This window comes from Notothenia coriiceps, unplaced genomic scaffold, assembly GCF_000735185.1.
Source record: "Notothenia coriiceps isolate Sejong01 unplaced genomic scaffold, NC01 NC01_scaffold00028157, whole genome shotgun sequence".
NCBI lineage: Eukaryota > Metazoa > Chordata > Actinopteri > Perciformes > Nototheniidae > Notothenia > Notothenia coriiceps.
In genome coordinates this window covers 17,619-33,174 of record NW_011360858.1, presented here as the reverse complement: position 1 = coordinate 33,174, position 15,556 = coordinate 17,619, and the positions used below count along the sequence as shown (strand labels likewise).

At 42.2% G+C, this 15,556-nt stretch overlaps 1 protein-coding gene across 1 annotated transcript in view; it reads left to right on the top strand.

Annotated features, from left to right (window-relative positions):
• The window catches only part of LOC104958054 (ankyrin repeat domain-containing protein SOWAHC), a gene marked incomplete at its 5' end in the record, with an annotated part of 24,672 nt that extends 9,557 nt beyond the window's left edge, over positions 1-15,115 (top strand). The window contains 7 exons of the mRNA XM_010785762.1: positions 2,142-2,198; positions 2,664-2,852; positions 8,878-8,964; positions 10,388-10,390; positions 10,948-11,020; positions 11,302-11,397; positions 11,820-15,115. Of these exons, the coding sequence (XP_010784064.1) occupies positions 2,142-2,198; positions 2,664-2,852; positions 8,878-8,964; positions 10,388-10,390; positions 10,948-11,020; positions 11,302-11,397; positions 11,820-11,992 (678 nt within the window). The remainder of the gene's footprint in view (positions 1-2,141; positions 2,199-2,663; positions 2,853-8,877; positions 8,965-10,387; positions 10,391-10,947; positions 11,021-11,301; positions 11,398-11,819) is intronic.
• Positions 15,116-15,556: the final 441 nt, after the last annotated feature.

The window sequence follows — 15,556 nt, the reverse complement described above, 5'->3', positions numbered from 1 at the left end:
GAGACCCTGGCTGTACCTCAGGCAGTTACAGCGGTTAACCAGCTCCATGTTAGACGACGATGACTCCCACCCTCTGCACTCAGAATTCAAGCTTCTTCCTTCGGGCCGGAGGTTACTTGTCCTCGCTCCCAAAGAGTAGAACGAAGCGGTATACAAACAGTTTTATCCAAGCAACTATTGCACAAATTAACACATCATAGGAGCGTCACACAGATGCCTATTTTTATTTAATTAATTATGAATTTTGAATGTCCATGTTTGTACTAATGTTTTCCTTCTTAAAAAGTTTTTGAAATATTTTGAGATTTGGTTGAGCAGGGTATACTTGAACTTTTTACTAATCCTTTTATTAGAGATGTGTCTGTTGTTTGTGTTTTTAGTGTCAGGATGGATCCCTTGTCTTTTTCTCTGCAAACACAATCTACCTACGGGTACAAATAAATAACCTGGACCTGAACCTGGGACAGATACCCTCAAGAAATAGAATAGAGAAAATGATAGTGTAAATATATCGGTAAGTTAAGTACAAATAAATTGCAGTACTTGCATGCAAAATACATTTTAAAGTATGTTTTTAAATAGTTTTCCATTATATCGTTTTTACTCCAGAAAGAAAGAGTCTATTTTGGAGTAAAACATGTGTCATGCTCATATATAACTTTGCCTTATCAGAAATGTTTTGGTGTCTTTAGGAAAAACTATGACGTGATGCAAGATTTACAACAACATAAGAAAAGCCTAGCTTAGCTTAGCTTAGCTTAGCTTAGCTTAGCTTAGCTTAGCTTAGCTTAGTTAGCGTGCTGATGTTAGCATTCAGCTCAGTCCAGCCTCACTCAGTTGGTAAAGATGCAGCAGACTCTTGTTTAAATATCCAACATTATAACTGTATATCTTACTGTATTTAAAAACACAAGAAGAATCCTCCGTGTTAAATGTCATTAGAGACCCTTTCTACTGGTGGTCAGCTGATAATATTCTCCACAATATTTACATTTCACTTGTTAGACGCTTTTATCCAAAGTGACTAGCACACTCAACACTGTGGACAATCCCCACAGGAGCAATTTGGGGTGAAGTGTCTCAGGGACATGCTGACTGCAGTGGGGTTTGAACCTGTGAACCCCTGAAACCAACACCAACGCACTAGTCCACTGCGCCACACACCTCCATCTGATACCCCTTTACATTAAAAACTTTCTTCAAATTAGTTTAGGCTATAAAACATACATACAGTTTCACTTCACTTCACTTCTCCTCAGGCTCCACTATGTCAACTACAAGACTAACAAAAAGGGCTGTTCCAATCAGTTTTATTTATATTGCATTTGTTGGTTTCTCTGTTTAAAATCAACATTAATAGAACATATAAGCGTCACCTTGAACGATGGAGAATTGGGTAATTTACAGTGTTTTCTGACAATTCAAAGACCAGAGGAACAGTCTAAAAATAAGGAATGATGAATCCACAATGAAAATAATAGTTGCAGCGCTAAAATATCATTAATAAAAAAAATCAAAGAGCTTTTCCATGCTGAACAGTTTTCTTTCTGTCTCTCTCAACCCCAAAAATGTTCTTGAGCCCGAGTGGAGTCGGCTGGATAAATACAATCGTCCACTTTCCATGTTCCTCACGCTGACGTGTGACAGTTTGAGCAAGAGACTTGAAAGGCCACGAGTGTTTAAACATCGTGTCTCCGTAAGATCTGAGAACAATTTCCCGTCAAGTAGAAGGAAAATAACCCCCCCCCCTCTCATAAATCAGCCAGTGACACTTTTATACACCGCTATACACTACGCTGCTGTTTCTACACTTTCACTTGGCCCCTTGATACTTAAAGGGTGACGCGGCCTGGCTGTTGGCGTGTTGTTTTTTTGGTTAATTGTTAATTGGATTGTTATTCATTACCCCGCATGTGTGAAAGCGGCACCTTTGTCACGCTGCCTCATTACCCCTCGATCTGTCTGACACCCTTTGGTCGCGTCTCGTCAGCTGAGGAACATCACAGCTGTCTGGGGGTGGATGGAGAGCGTGTGTATTTGTGTCCTATGACGATGCTGTCTGATATAGTACATTATGACTGATAGGTTCCAGTTGACTTCCCGTCACCCCTGAGTAACAGTCCTGTGTTTCTGTCTTTCAGTCCGAGTCAGAGCAGGACGAGGAGAGTACGGGCAGTATGGGATCGGCTGCTGTCGCTGTGAGTCCTTTTCCTTCCTCTTTTAAGGGTTTCCTAATGGGTTACAAATGGATACAGAAGTTAAAGGAAAAAGCTTTAAAGCTGATCATTGAAGTTTAGTCCTGGTAATCAACAATTCCCAGGGTGTCCCTACTCCTTCCTTTCTAACCAGAGGTGTGGATTTGACTCGAACTCCAGTCAAAAGTCGGAAAATCGTAAACAATTTGAATTGACTCTGTGCAATGCATTGTGGGAGTCTCCCTCTCTGTGTCAGTTGGCTGGGACTCACTCATTTGTAGGAAATGGATTATAGGCTTCAGCACGATCTATAGAGCACACAACAGGATGTGGACAGTAGTGTGTGTGTGTGTGTGTGTGTGTGTGTGTGTGTGTGTGTGTGTGTGTGTGTGTGTGTGTGTGTGTGTGTGTGTGTGTGTGTGTGTGTGTGTGTGTGTGTGTCCTCACGCTCCTCTCTCTCTATGATAGCTGGATCCCATAGAGAAGGAGTGGATCTACTCGGCTGCAGGTGCTCGAGTCCCTGACCTCTCTCAGCTGCTCAGACAGGACCCCTCGCTGGCAAACAAGAAGGTAACCCCGCGCTGGATTGGATCTTATGGTCAGCTGTCAAAAAGAATCCACATCCATACCACAAAGTCTCTGAAAGAAACAGGAGCAGTCAAATGATCAGAACGTTTTAAACAAACACCAAAACGTAGCCGTCTTATTTGAGATAGTAAACAATTATGAAATGATCACAAATAAATGGTCCTGTGTCTCTGGAGGGAGCGCTGTGACCCACATGGTGAGGTTCAGAGACATGAGGCTAATTCTCCGGGACCATGCTAGCTTGCCATACTGTATTGTTAGAAGGTAGACAGTGGAAAACACATCAGACTGTCATCGACAACATGTGTAAAACTCTGCTGCAAAGACAACAACGTGTTGAATCGTTTTCATTTCATTTCAAACCTTGATTTATCCAGGTGTATCCCATTGAGAACATTGATCTCTTTTTCAAGGGAGACCTGCTCAAGTAGGTTCCACATGAAACATAAAAACATAAACAGAACAACAAACAGGACATCATACAGCATCATTACAGGGATTACAATTTACATAACTATCCACATGAGCAGGTACCAACAGCTTCCGATTGAGTAGCATCCAACCGAGCTTTAAAAACATTTAGTGGAACCAGATTGCTCAGTTTCCATTTCAATTGCAGACTATTCCAAGACAGTGGAGCTGNCAACTGTAATTATTTCAATTTTATTAAATTATTTTATTATTTATTAGACTCTCTGAAGAAAAATAAATCCGTTTTTAAAGTACTTTATTAAGAGCTTTAAAGGTCAATGTGACGGCCATTTCTACTGATGATCATAATTCCATTGTTGAGGTCTACTAGAATAGATTTACATTGTTCAATGTTCCAAACTCACATTGGTTTCTCATCTAGCATCTCTGTATAGTGTGTGTATTCACTCTCTGTCCTACACGGCTTGTTGGAGCTCCGCCCCCCCCCCTCCCTGTGAGCCCACTGTGCTCTGATTGGTCGGGACGTTGCGAGGCTCGTTGCTGCGAGGAGCGGACAGGTTTCCGGGTCAGCGATACAGGAGAACAAGCGAAACTCATCCTGAGCACACAAACACTCACAGCCGAAGTAAAAACAATAAATGTGGCTTGATATTGAGAAAGAAAAAGGTTTCTAACGCTGTGAGAATGGGTCTGCAGAGAGCATTTCTCCACAATCCCAACTCGTCTATTACCAACCAGGGAGCTCTATGCAAGTCAATGGGACTCCCTGTTAGTTAGTCAAGGGATCCTGGTGAGTGAGGTGCTCCGAGGATTGGTCCATTTGGGCCAATCAGATCATTTGTTGTTGATCTGGGTGTTCACACGTCACAGAACTCAGGAAGCAAACAATGGAAAAAGAGAAATGTCCAACGAGGCGTTCTGGGGCAGCATAGACAGGTCTTCTCTGTGTTAGAGTTGTACTCCCTACAGGGTGTACTTTGAGGGTTTGTGACTCTGCAGACCGCTTACATGCAGGAACACCTTCATCAAACACAAGGGGACGGGTCATAACCAGAAAAGCATGACATGGGACGTTTAATAGGAATATAGCCGGCACAGTAAGATTGAATAAGATTAGGCTCTGTCTCTCCTATAGACACGGTGTGTATGTTCTCCTGCTGCACCCGCTGCTCCTGCAGTGAGTCAGCTGGTGACAGCATCAGCTAAAGGCCTCAGCTGGACGGGCGGAGGATTAGAGGGAGGAGACGGAGCGCCAGAGGAAACATCGGTGGGGCGTTCCCTCCATCTGGAAACATTTAGAAAAGCTGCTCAGCTGAGGCTAAATTCCTCCTGAAAACATGACACACACACACACACACACACACACACACACACACACACACACACACACACACACACACACACACACACACACACACACACACACCCACACACTCAGGCTGACGTCAGCAGCATCCCTGACAGATGGAGCTTCACCATGCTGAGGGTTCAGGGAGAGCTACTGAGAGGACATGTTGAAGTAGATGTGTTTTCTGCAGCTGCTTCTCGGTGGAGACGTTTGATTTGACCACCCGCCGCTGTGTCGAGGTGTTGACCTCCATGTTTGTTTTTTCGTTAGAAGTGCATGGGTTCATCCTCAACTCCTTTGTCCTCCACATCTAATTTCTTACAAGATACATTGACATATGGGTCAGCAGGTGTGTGTTTCTGCCTAGCGACAGCCGTATAAAACGTTATGAGTTTGGATGAATTGAAGCTTTTCAACTCTCGTGCTGTGTTTGGTCACGATGGCTCACTGATCATAAATAGATATCACAAATCAGAAATGATCCCTAAGGGGCTTTCAAACCTTTAAAAGAAACAATATGCTCCATTCTCTTCAACCCAAGATTCAGATATCAAAACTCTCCCCAAAGTATCATGTCTGTTTATCTAGCTGCACTCGGACATGTAGAAGTTCATGGGTTCATCCCAAAGTCCTCACTCTCTCTCTCCTCTCTCACTTCACCTCAAATCTGTTGATCTAGAAAAGTATAGAAACCCACCGACTGACTCTTACTCCAGAAAACCAAATGATTCCTCAAACTTAAAAATTAAAATAGAGAGGTGGAGTCCCTCCCTTTCCTCCATGGGACCTTATTTTGGCAATAACTCTCCTTACCAGCAGGCGGCAGTAGTGTGTATTCGTCATTCAAAAGAGGCAACCGGAAGACAGACTGCTTGATAACCAAGAGAAGAAGAACAGACTGCGTGATATAAACAAACAACAAATAGCGTGTTCCATTTTCACTCTCGTCCATCACAGACTGTTTCACAGAACGACTTATAATCGAAAACATGTTTAGTGCGGTACTGGAAAATGAAAAATAATAGTGGCGAAGTCTCTCCCCTTCCGGTGGACCTCTATGGGACCTTATTTCGGAAAAAGTATGTATTGAAGTCAATGGAGAGAGAAAACGTATCTTTCGATCCCGTTTGAATTGTGCCACGAATTAAACATATGATGTTTGTTAATTTAAAAGATAATTTTGCAAGTAAAAAAAATACAAATGTGTCGTAAAACTGTGAAGTAACACTTTGTTTTGTGTGAGACCGCTCAATGAACTACCTCTCCCGTCTCGCACCACACACCAAGACGGCCGTCACGTTGGCACATTTCACTTCTTTCTTTCAGAATGAGGCGGAAAGTATTAAAAGAGGTGAAAATCACTCCAAGTCTGGGCATGTTGAGAGCTATACATACACACAAGGGGAGTTAGTCGGTTCCATAAGAGCCAGCATGCGGGACCGGCTTTACAAGGTGTCGGTGAGTAACACGAGTGTAATGTTAATGACATCACTTACGCGACTCTGGGATTTGTAGTCTTTCTTGTTATAGTCTTATATTTCAACAGTTTTACGAAAACTGTGACTTTTTTGACACGGAAATAAATTGTAAAGATTGACAAACATCATATGTGTAATTCGTGGCACAATTCAAACGGGATCGAAAGATAATCTTTTTCTCCGCATTGACTTCAATGCTTACTTTTTCCGAAATAAGGTCCCATGGAGGTCCACCGGAAGGGGAGGGACTTCGCCTCTCTATTACTCACCACCTACAAAGCCTTCAACAAGTCCATCACATTCAAAGTGCCAACAAAGTTTCCTTCAATCAATCAAAGTTCATTTATACAGCCCAATATCACACATTTGTCTCAGGGGGCTTTAGAGTTTGTACAGAATAGGACACCCTCGGTCCTTAGACCCTCTCATCGGACGAGGGAAAGCCTCCAAAGGAACCCCTCAGTAAATGGGACAAAATGGAAGAAACCCGAACAGACGTGTAGTAGATGTCGTGTCTACATTAAAAAGATAATACATTAACAACATAGACACTCTCACAAGCTTCAAAAAAGCCCTTAAAACTCACCTGTCAACCTAAAGCCCTCTAGCCCACCCCCCTTTTTGACTTAGCTCAGGACTGCTTGATTTGTTCTTGTATTAAAGGGTCTTCAAGCAGTGGGAAAAGTGCTCAATAAATATGATGTATTATTATTAGAACACCCACATCTCACATAAGTTAAAAACCTCTTACTCCAATTCAACTCAAAGGAGCTTTATTGGCATGACCGTATCAACAGCATAGTATTGCCAAAGCATTCTGTACAAGTTACTACAACAACAAAAAACCACTATCTCTTTCCTAACTCTTTCTCTCTATTTCCTTTTCTCCTCGTGGACCCCGTTTCCCGCTGGGACCAACTTCCTCTGCCACACAGTTTGTAAGTACATCATTCTCCCATCACTCCTCTCTGCCTTCCTCCACATCAAGTGTCACAGGTCATTGTTGAAGTGAGCGTCTCTCTGGCCAACACTTCCCTCGGTGGGGGACTGGTGGGACGTCCTGAGTGATTGGACAGGCGGAGGCACCCCCGCGGGCAGGAAGAGGAACGAGCAGCGCAGGAAGGGAAGACGCTGCATCCTGTCCGTCCTCGTCCATCACCCCCGCCCGCCGGGAGACCCGCCGAGCCGCCTGTCAAACGGCCCTCTGGTCAATCTGTCTTAACGCGTGACAGGGGACAGACAAAAGAGATGGAGATACTCCAGCCAGACAGCATCCATCACAATCTGTCTCTCAGACGCCTGACACGCAGAGCTGGAGCTACCCATCGCTCCCTTCAGGGGACACAAGCAGACATGTTCGTCTGGCCAGCTGTTGGACAGGCTTGTTGTGCAACGATTAGCACAATTAGCGTCGTAGCCTCTAAACACAAAAGGACCTGTGTGCTGTGTTGTGCCCTCTCGTGTTTGAGCATCGTTGCATTCGAGTCACAGAGCCTAACATCTGTTTCTGCGCTGAATAAACGAACGCTGATGTCGTTTATCAACACTTACAGCTGGGGTGAGGGCACTAGCAGACTCCTTAAAGACGTTTTTAACCTTCGGGTTGAAAAAGGGATTCCTTCTGTCCCCAAAGAAACCCCCAACATGCTTCTGGTTCAAACAAAGACATTGGGTCATTTCAAAGTGCTTTTTAGTTTGAATATTAGGGGAAAGTTGCTCAAGTTAACATATCGTTCTACACATATGTTTTGAAGAGGATTTTGGATACACTTGTAGAAGTTTGTTCAATGACTTTCTGCGTGTTTCAAAGATCGCCAGTGCAGATGTTTTGAGTGAATTAGATGTACTGCTAACACAGGCAAAAACTAAGGCTATCCATACATTCTGTGTCAGCAAACACTCTCCAAATCAAACTATGCTAGCTATGCTATAAAAGCCTGGACTGTTTTGAACACATTTAGTTTGTCTGACTTTAAGACCCAGACAGAAAGACTTTTCGTAAGGATATCAATTCAAAAAACGTAATGGGTAAAAAGACGTGTTTGAATGTTTCCTTATATATAAATACTTTTATTTTATTTTATACATTTGATTCATAACAACATTTTAGATGGAAACCCCCATCTTAACAAAATGTATCTCCTCCAATCAGAAAATAATGTGGCTATACGGTTTGCATCCACCCAGTCAGTGTGTAACTAAACGGTCACTGTGTGATTCCCTGTGTTAAGGGTCAGACTCAGAAACACTGGAGGCAGTAACTCAAACATCTGCAGCGACGCTGGGCTTTCACCTGCTGATAGCCCATAATTACACAGCTTAAAGGGTGTAGGAGATCACAGCTCCACTCCAACAGGTGGATGTGGTTTGCGATGTGTGTTTTCAGTGTGTGTTCCTACATACATCTGTCTATTATTTCCACACACATCTTAGCGTGCGGGTGTATCTCTGAGTGTTGGGGCCCGTGTTTCCTGACGTGTGCTGACAGTAGTGCTGATGTCTGGGTGGGTCTCCGCTCTGCAGGTCACACTAACATCATCAATCTTCCCCCCGCTGACAGGCCCCCCAACTGTGGGCACAGGGCTGTGTTGTTTTGTAATTAGGCTCTGTTAGATGGCAGGAAACCATCTCTCTATCCCTCCTTCTCCCCATCCCTCCATCCGTCCACTCCCCTCCGTGCACAGCTGGCCCCTCTGCACTCACACGGCCAATAGGAGGCCGCGCTGCTTAGACAACTTGTAATGATGATACAGCAATTACCATGCCTGACAATACTGCAGAATATTGTAGGAGAAGTGTGTTTTTTAAATGACTCCTTTCTTCTGTCTGCACACAGACGGCTCTGCACTGGGCCGCCAAACATGGCAACCAGGACATGGCGGCTCTGGTGGCTAACGCAGGCGCTGACGTCAACACCAAATCAGTGAGTCTAATTTGAGATTTATTTTAAAGGGGCACTCCTGAAATGTAGTATTGGACATTGAAGGCTACATTTAAATTTAAATTGCAATGACAGGAGTTACCTTACATAATACATTACAATTACATATTACAATTAATACATTAGGGTTTTTTAGGCAGAGATGAAACAGTCATAATTCAAGCAAAGATATCAAGACATTTAGTCACACCGGTCAAGCTCCGAAAAACCTATATCCTACATTTCCCACAATGCAACTCGATATTTTTCAAATAGGGCCATTCAGTCACATACCTGCCTCTGTTCCACTGGCTTCTGCAATCTCTCATTAAGCATTTATTTGATCAACTACAACGTGTAAGCGTGCAGAAAACTACAAACCCCATTACTTTTTCCAGCACAGATACTAATAACGTTTTCTTTATCCCTTTAATTCAACAATTTACTTTTGAAGTCATTGTTTTGCTTTCCAAAAACTCTTACAGCGTTCAGTCATCTCATATAGCCAATATACTTGTCTCTTATTGACGTGTAACATACATTCATCTAGAGCAGGGGTGTCAAACTCAATTTCTTCGCAGGGCACATCAGCATTATGGTTGCACTCAAAGGGCCGGTTGTAACTTTAAGACTATATATCAAAATACATATATAAATATTTAATATATATAAAATAATGTATTATGTGACATTATTGCCTCTGCATTGGATTATTATCGGATAGGGTAATAACTTCATAATTAACTACGTCTGAAAGCAGAAGTCTAGAGCATCATTGCAAGTCTCTTCAGTGAGAATGTTACAAAATGATTTAAAAAAAATCTAATTCTGAGAAAAAGGCAAATTCTAAGAAAAAATGAATATTTTGAAGAAAATAAGTCAAATTCTGAAAAAAAAACTTGTTCTGAGAAAAAAAGTCAAATTCTGAGAAAAAAAGTCAAATTTGAGATGCATTGTGGGATATGTAGTTTATGGGCAACGTGCTTATGTAAATCGCATTTAACCGTATAATAAACATATTATATTCTTTGCAAGCTCTTGGTGGGCCGCATAACAATGAAGTTGCGGGCCGGATTTGGCCCCCGGGCCTTGAGTTTGACACCCCTGATCTAGGGCTTATGGGAAATAGAGTTCATTAAATGCTGCAAAAAACTGAAAAAGTAAGGTTTTACTTGTTTGACATATTTCAAGGCTCTATGACTAGAACGTTTTATTATTTGTATAATTAAAATATATTTTGGATTTGCTTATTTTTCACACTTTATGCTGAACATTTTTTGCACGTACTTATATATCTCACATTTCCGAACTTTAGCACGCTCTGTGATACGTTAACTGAACTCAGATCAGTGGAGAGCCCCTTTAAGGTAAAATGTTGTCACTGTGCACTATCACTGATTAACTCCTTCTTTCTTCTGTCTTGCAGCATGTGAGTATCCGGGGTTTAATCAGGAGGTGATGGTATGTACAGTAAGTTGTTTGGTTTGAATAGAAAACAACAGCATCATGGCCGCTGGTCTGTCCCTCCTCCTCCTCCTCCTCCTCCTCCTCCGTGATGTAATGCTAAAAGCTCCAGCTGTGTAAATGTATCACAGCTCGTGTTGTGGGGAGTACTCCTCTAATAAATCATGTCATGTCATGTTAATTGTTTCCCAAAACAGTGCGTCTATGTGCCAGCATGCACAACTCTGCAATTTCCAGAGAATTACCCAGCAATTATGTTTTTATCATTATCTTATGTTTCCATAACCTTTGCTAATTTCTATATTTCTTTCCACGCTGTTTTCATTGGCTGCCTCTCGGGCCTGGGAACCTCTAGGGGGTAGGTACTAAACTCTTCCAGCACTTTGCCACAGTGACGACCCCTGAACTCACAAACACACATTTTGAACCCCCCTTTCAAGTGACAATGACATCACTGTTCCCTTAAAGAAAAGAGAGGAACTCTACAACACATATTGTCTTACTCTTGTTTTGGTTCTGCAGGGATACACACCTTTACACATTGCAGCGTTACACGGTCATCGGCACATCCTAGACCTTCTCATCGTGACGTACGGTAAGACATTTGATTTTGACACAGCCATTAATAGCAATGTTGCACAATCTTCAAATTGAGATGAATTAAATTATTTGAGTTACTAGATGAACAATCCTTATGTCGCATATTTTAAATGAACATGATAAAACTATTTAAGCATCTTTATTCAACTCTAATTGAAAGTAAACTCCGGTGGGTCATGGGTTGTTTCTTAAAGCTTAAAGAGCAAGGTGTCATTACATTAGCCTCCCTGATTCCCCTTGGTTAACAGGCATCTTTTTCTCTTTCGCTCTGATCAGGGGCCAAAGAAAACTTAAGGGACTACAGCGGCCATCTTGCCGGCCATTATCTGAACATCAGAGAACCCGAGGGTCCGGAGGAAGAGTGCGAGCTGCGTGAGTGCCCCGTCATTTTGCTACTACAATTACATGACCGAAAAATAGCTTTTAATATTACTAATGGTTTCCAAGAACAGCTGCATTTATGTATTTCTTTGAATATGTTGTTGTACTTCTGTTTGGCCTTCCCTAGAGCATCTTGTCATTTGGTTTGAAGAAACATTTCTGGGTATCCAAATATAAAACAATTGACTTTTCGTGAACCGAGAACACACTGTTTAAGCGTTCATTTCTAAAGGCCTTGAATAACTTGATTGAAACGATTGAGACCACGAACTTGTTAGGATCATCTTTACTGTGGTAATAAATCAAGTTTGAAGTTTCATTTTCTCATTGACTTCTATAAAACTCACTGCACGTTGAAGCTGGAGCTCGCCACTTCTCCCTAACCTTTGAAATCATCTTCCTTCTGATCTCAGAGTTTCAAGTCACTCAGGCCAGGGAACGAAACAGGAACAGGAAGTTGGCGTCGTTGTTTCACTCCAAGAAGAGGTGGGGCTCAGCGGAGGAGCTGGCTCCGATCGAGGAGGAGAGGACGGCGTCTCACCAGCTCAACCTGCCTGCCTTCAGACCCCGGAAGTTCTCACGCTGAGAGGAAGACAAACCAGGGACCCTCTCTGCTCACAACCAGCTGATGCCTACATGCATATATATCAGATATCACAAACTGGTTGTTTCATTCTAACATATTCCACAAAGTCTGGAGATGCCAAAACATCCCCCTTTTTAAGTGCCATTCAAAGTCTGTTTCCGGGGCAACAGTTACAAAAACAACTCGTGGCAACAGATCAGATCCACTTTGATGGCACAGAGTTCACAGTTATTCTCAGAAAATGTTCAAAAGAGAACTTACAAATGTTCCTATTCCACAGCTACACACAAATATACTCGTGTGAATATGTGTCAACAAACAGTTGATAACGTTACAGACACGCTCGCTCCCACAGAAGCTTATCATTGAAGTGGAGATGTAACCCTAACCCAGGGGATGCTTTACTTATATGTGTATTTGAAATATGTATGCCTACCTTAAAAGTATTTCTTGAAGCCTTTACATTTGAAGGAATGTTGCTTTACGCCTTAACATTTCAAATGAGCTCAGGCCATGTTCATCGCTTTAGCTCGTCGTTGACCTCTGATTGTGTTCAAGTGAGCAACTCTTGTAAAGCTGCTGCAGAGCCACTATGTCAAGTATACTTCGTCGTCGAGTGGCGCCGAACGACTGTTTAAATGTCGATGACGTCGTATATTTGAAATAGCGGCTCCGCAGACGGTTTGCTCGACATTGAGAAACGGCCACTGACTCACTTTCACTCTGTGAGGAATTAAAGGGAAAGGAGTCCTGTGTTCTAATAAACAGATGAAACCTTTGAATCGGAGCACGCTGGTGGTTTGTCTGTTTGGCTTACTACGTTGTTATGTTCTCGACGCTATGCTGAACATCCAGAACTATCTACGAGGTGTCAGACTGATTTAACACAGCAGTATGGTATTCAAATCAACTGGCTGAAACACGAGAAGCCATTTTTATTTATTGAACTACTTTTTCCTACAATTAATTTGCAAGGAAATGTTCTCAAATATGAATCTTAGAGAAATACTCTCTAAAGGAAAGTCAATACCAACAGAAAGAAGTACATACTCTGTAGTCCTCCCTAATCATTTAAGCACACTCCCTAAAGTCAATACAACATCTGTACTGGAGCCAGATGCTTCTTGGAAGGAAGCACGAGTCTCAAAGGTTACAGTTTGCTTTGCAGAATGTTTGGCCACTAGTGTTTCAATGAGTTGTAGTTAGTGGGCTTAAACAAACAGAACCATCAGTGTGTTTCTTTCAATCAGAGACCTCCCAGATGACCAGGAAGAGGACATGTTCATCACTAAGGCTAACGCTAACACAGACTGCAGTTGTGATTGGTTGTCTGCTCCTCAGTGTGTTTGTCGTGAAGCAGGAAGCATGTCGCTGCTGTCGTCGTTCAAGAGGTTTTCTGCTGATAAGAGTGTTTTGCCCGTTGCAGTTTGAGCAGATAATCTGATTGATAATCTGATAAACTCTTTTGTCAGAGAGGTGATTGTCACAGGACTGTTCTTTATTGATGCCCCCCCCCCTCCTCCTCCTGCATTTAAAGTGCTGCATTAACTTTTGCTACGGAAATCAGTGTGTTCTGAATTCTTCTGCTCGGGCTTTTGCATTTCCACACGTTTTCATCGGTTGTAAAAAAAACAGGTATTTGTTTCTAATTTGGTGCCATAAGTGTAACATCTAAACTGCCTCCATTACATCTTTTGCACAATATTTATATGATGAAGTTATTTTGAAATAAACTGTATTTTATATCCGGGATTTTTATTTCAGTGTCTTTTTATATTTGTATGCATTAACTTCAATGATTAGATTTAGATAGAGCTAGCCATAGGAGAAATGTGTCTTGGGCATCGTAGTCATAGATACAGAACAGAGATCACATATCACATGGCAAAGAAACAAACAGGTACAGAACTTTCCCTATTGCACATTGAATTCTCTCCATAATACTGAGTGACTGGGCTTCTTCTTCTCTCCTTATACGAAGCAGAGAAGAAGAACAACTTCTTTCTCTCGACACAATAACCCCGGTTTCTTAAGCTGCCTTTGATCTTACTTTACCTACCTGACTTTGCGGGCTACAGATGGAGTAAATATGGCTCCCTCTAACTCTCCATACGGCTTTAGACCTTAATTCCTGATTAGCTGAAAAGGGCAGCACTTGCTTCTGGGTCTTGGATATCAGACGACACAGAGGCAAGTGTTTTTGTGCTTCATTTTTGAAGCGAGGATGTTTGGGGGATAAGAGGGAGTTTCTGTAATAGATACTTATCTTACTGCCCTCAAGCCCCTCAAACAAAGTCCCCCTCTGAAGAGATTATAACCCAGGGAGGGCACATTAACTCTAATCCCATGCTTTGAGGCCTCGCACCCCCATACCACCCTCTGCCCCACTTATTCCAACCCCTTCTGTTGTTGGGGGGCTACCTTGTATCTGGTGCATGTATGAGTAGGGCCTGTGGCTACACACGAGGGCTGTGTGTGTGTGTGTGTGTGTGTGTGTGTGTGTGTGTGTGTGTGTGTGTGTGTGTGTGTGTGTGTGTGTGTGTGCGAGTCAGGGGGGTGGAGTGACTGCTTCAATAGCACGCTGACTCTAATGAAAAGCATTGAGGGGTGCATACTGCTGTGTAACTGATTCCTCTCTCTGAAGAGATTAGGCGCTACATTGTTGGTTCAGTTGCTCATTTCCATGAGAGCACAGCCTCCCACCAGCGGCTGCTCGCCTTTGTTATTTTGAGTTGGAAAACACAGAGCCCAATGTCCCGGGCTTCCTTGTTACCATTGTTTCACAAATAGGCCAAAATGTAGATGTCACGTCACAGATGCCCAATAACCTCATTAGCTGCTCTCTGTGAGGCTTTAGAGGCCAAATAATGGATGCATGAACTTCAGTTTGTTCAACTGTATGCAGATTCTGTGTAAAATTCAAATAACAATACGACTCATAAATCCATTTGTTGGAAATTAAACCGTGTTAAAAGGCTAACGATTCTAGAGGGTTAATAGATGTAGTGTAAAGGCAGGGGAAACTCAACTGAGCTTAAAAATATAAGGAATAGGATAAAAAGGCAACACATTACTTTAAGTTCCTCCATTTCTGACTTCCTAACCAGCGTGTACACTTATATAGACAAACCAAAATGAAGTTGTATTCTGATAAAAGTGTTTATAATGCATTTGACGACAACTCGTCCTGTGCGCATCCAAAAGCTCAAGGCTGGTGTTAAAACAGATATAAATGACAATATAACTAAGTTGTAATAAAGTCTTCACACCCTCCGTCACAGACTAAACCTTCCTGTTTCACTTGCACCTTGGACATTAAATAAATGAATGTAGAAAGAAAAGAAAGAAAGAAAACTGTCGTTCTTGAAGGGCTCATTGAAACTAATGCACTTCAATGGTACCTGCATGTTTCTTGTTGTTCTTTGTAGCGTTATGGTTTATTGCACTTATTGGAAGTGACTTTGGGTATAAGCTAAATACATTTGAAAGTAATACAAAAATATGTTTGTTATAATTGTTTTTCTGAGCTTCATTACATTACATGTCACATACATTCAGTGCTGT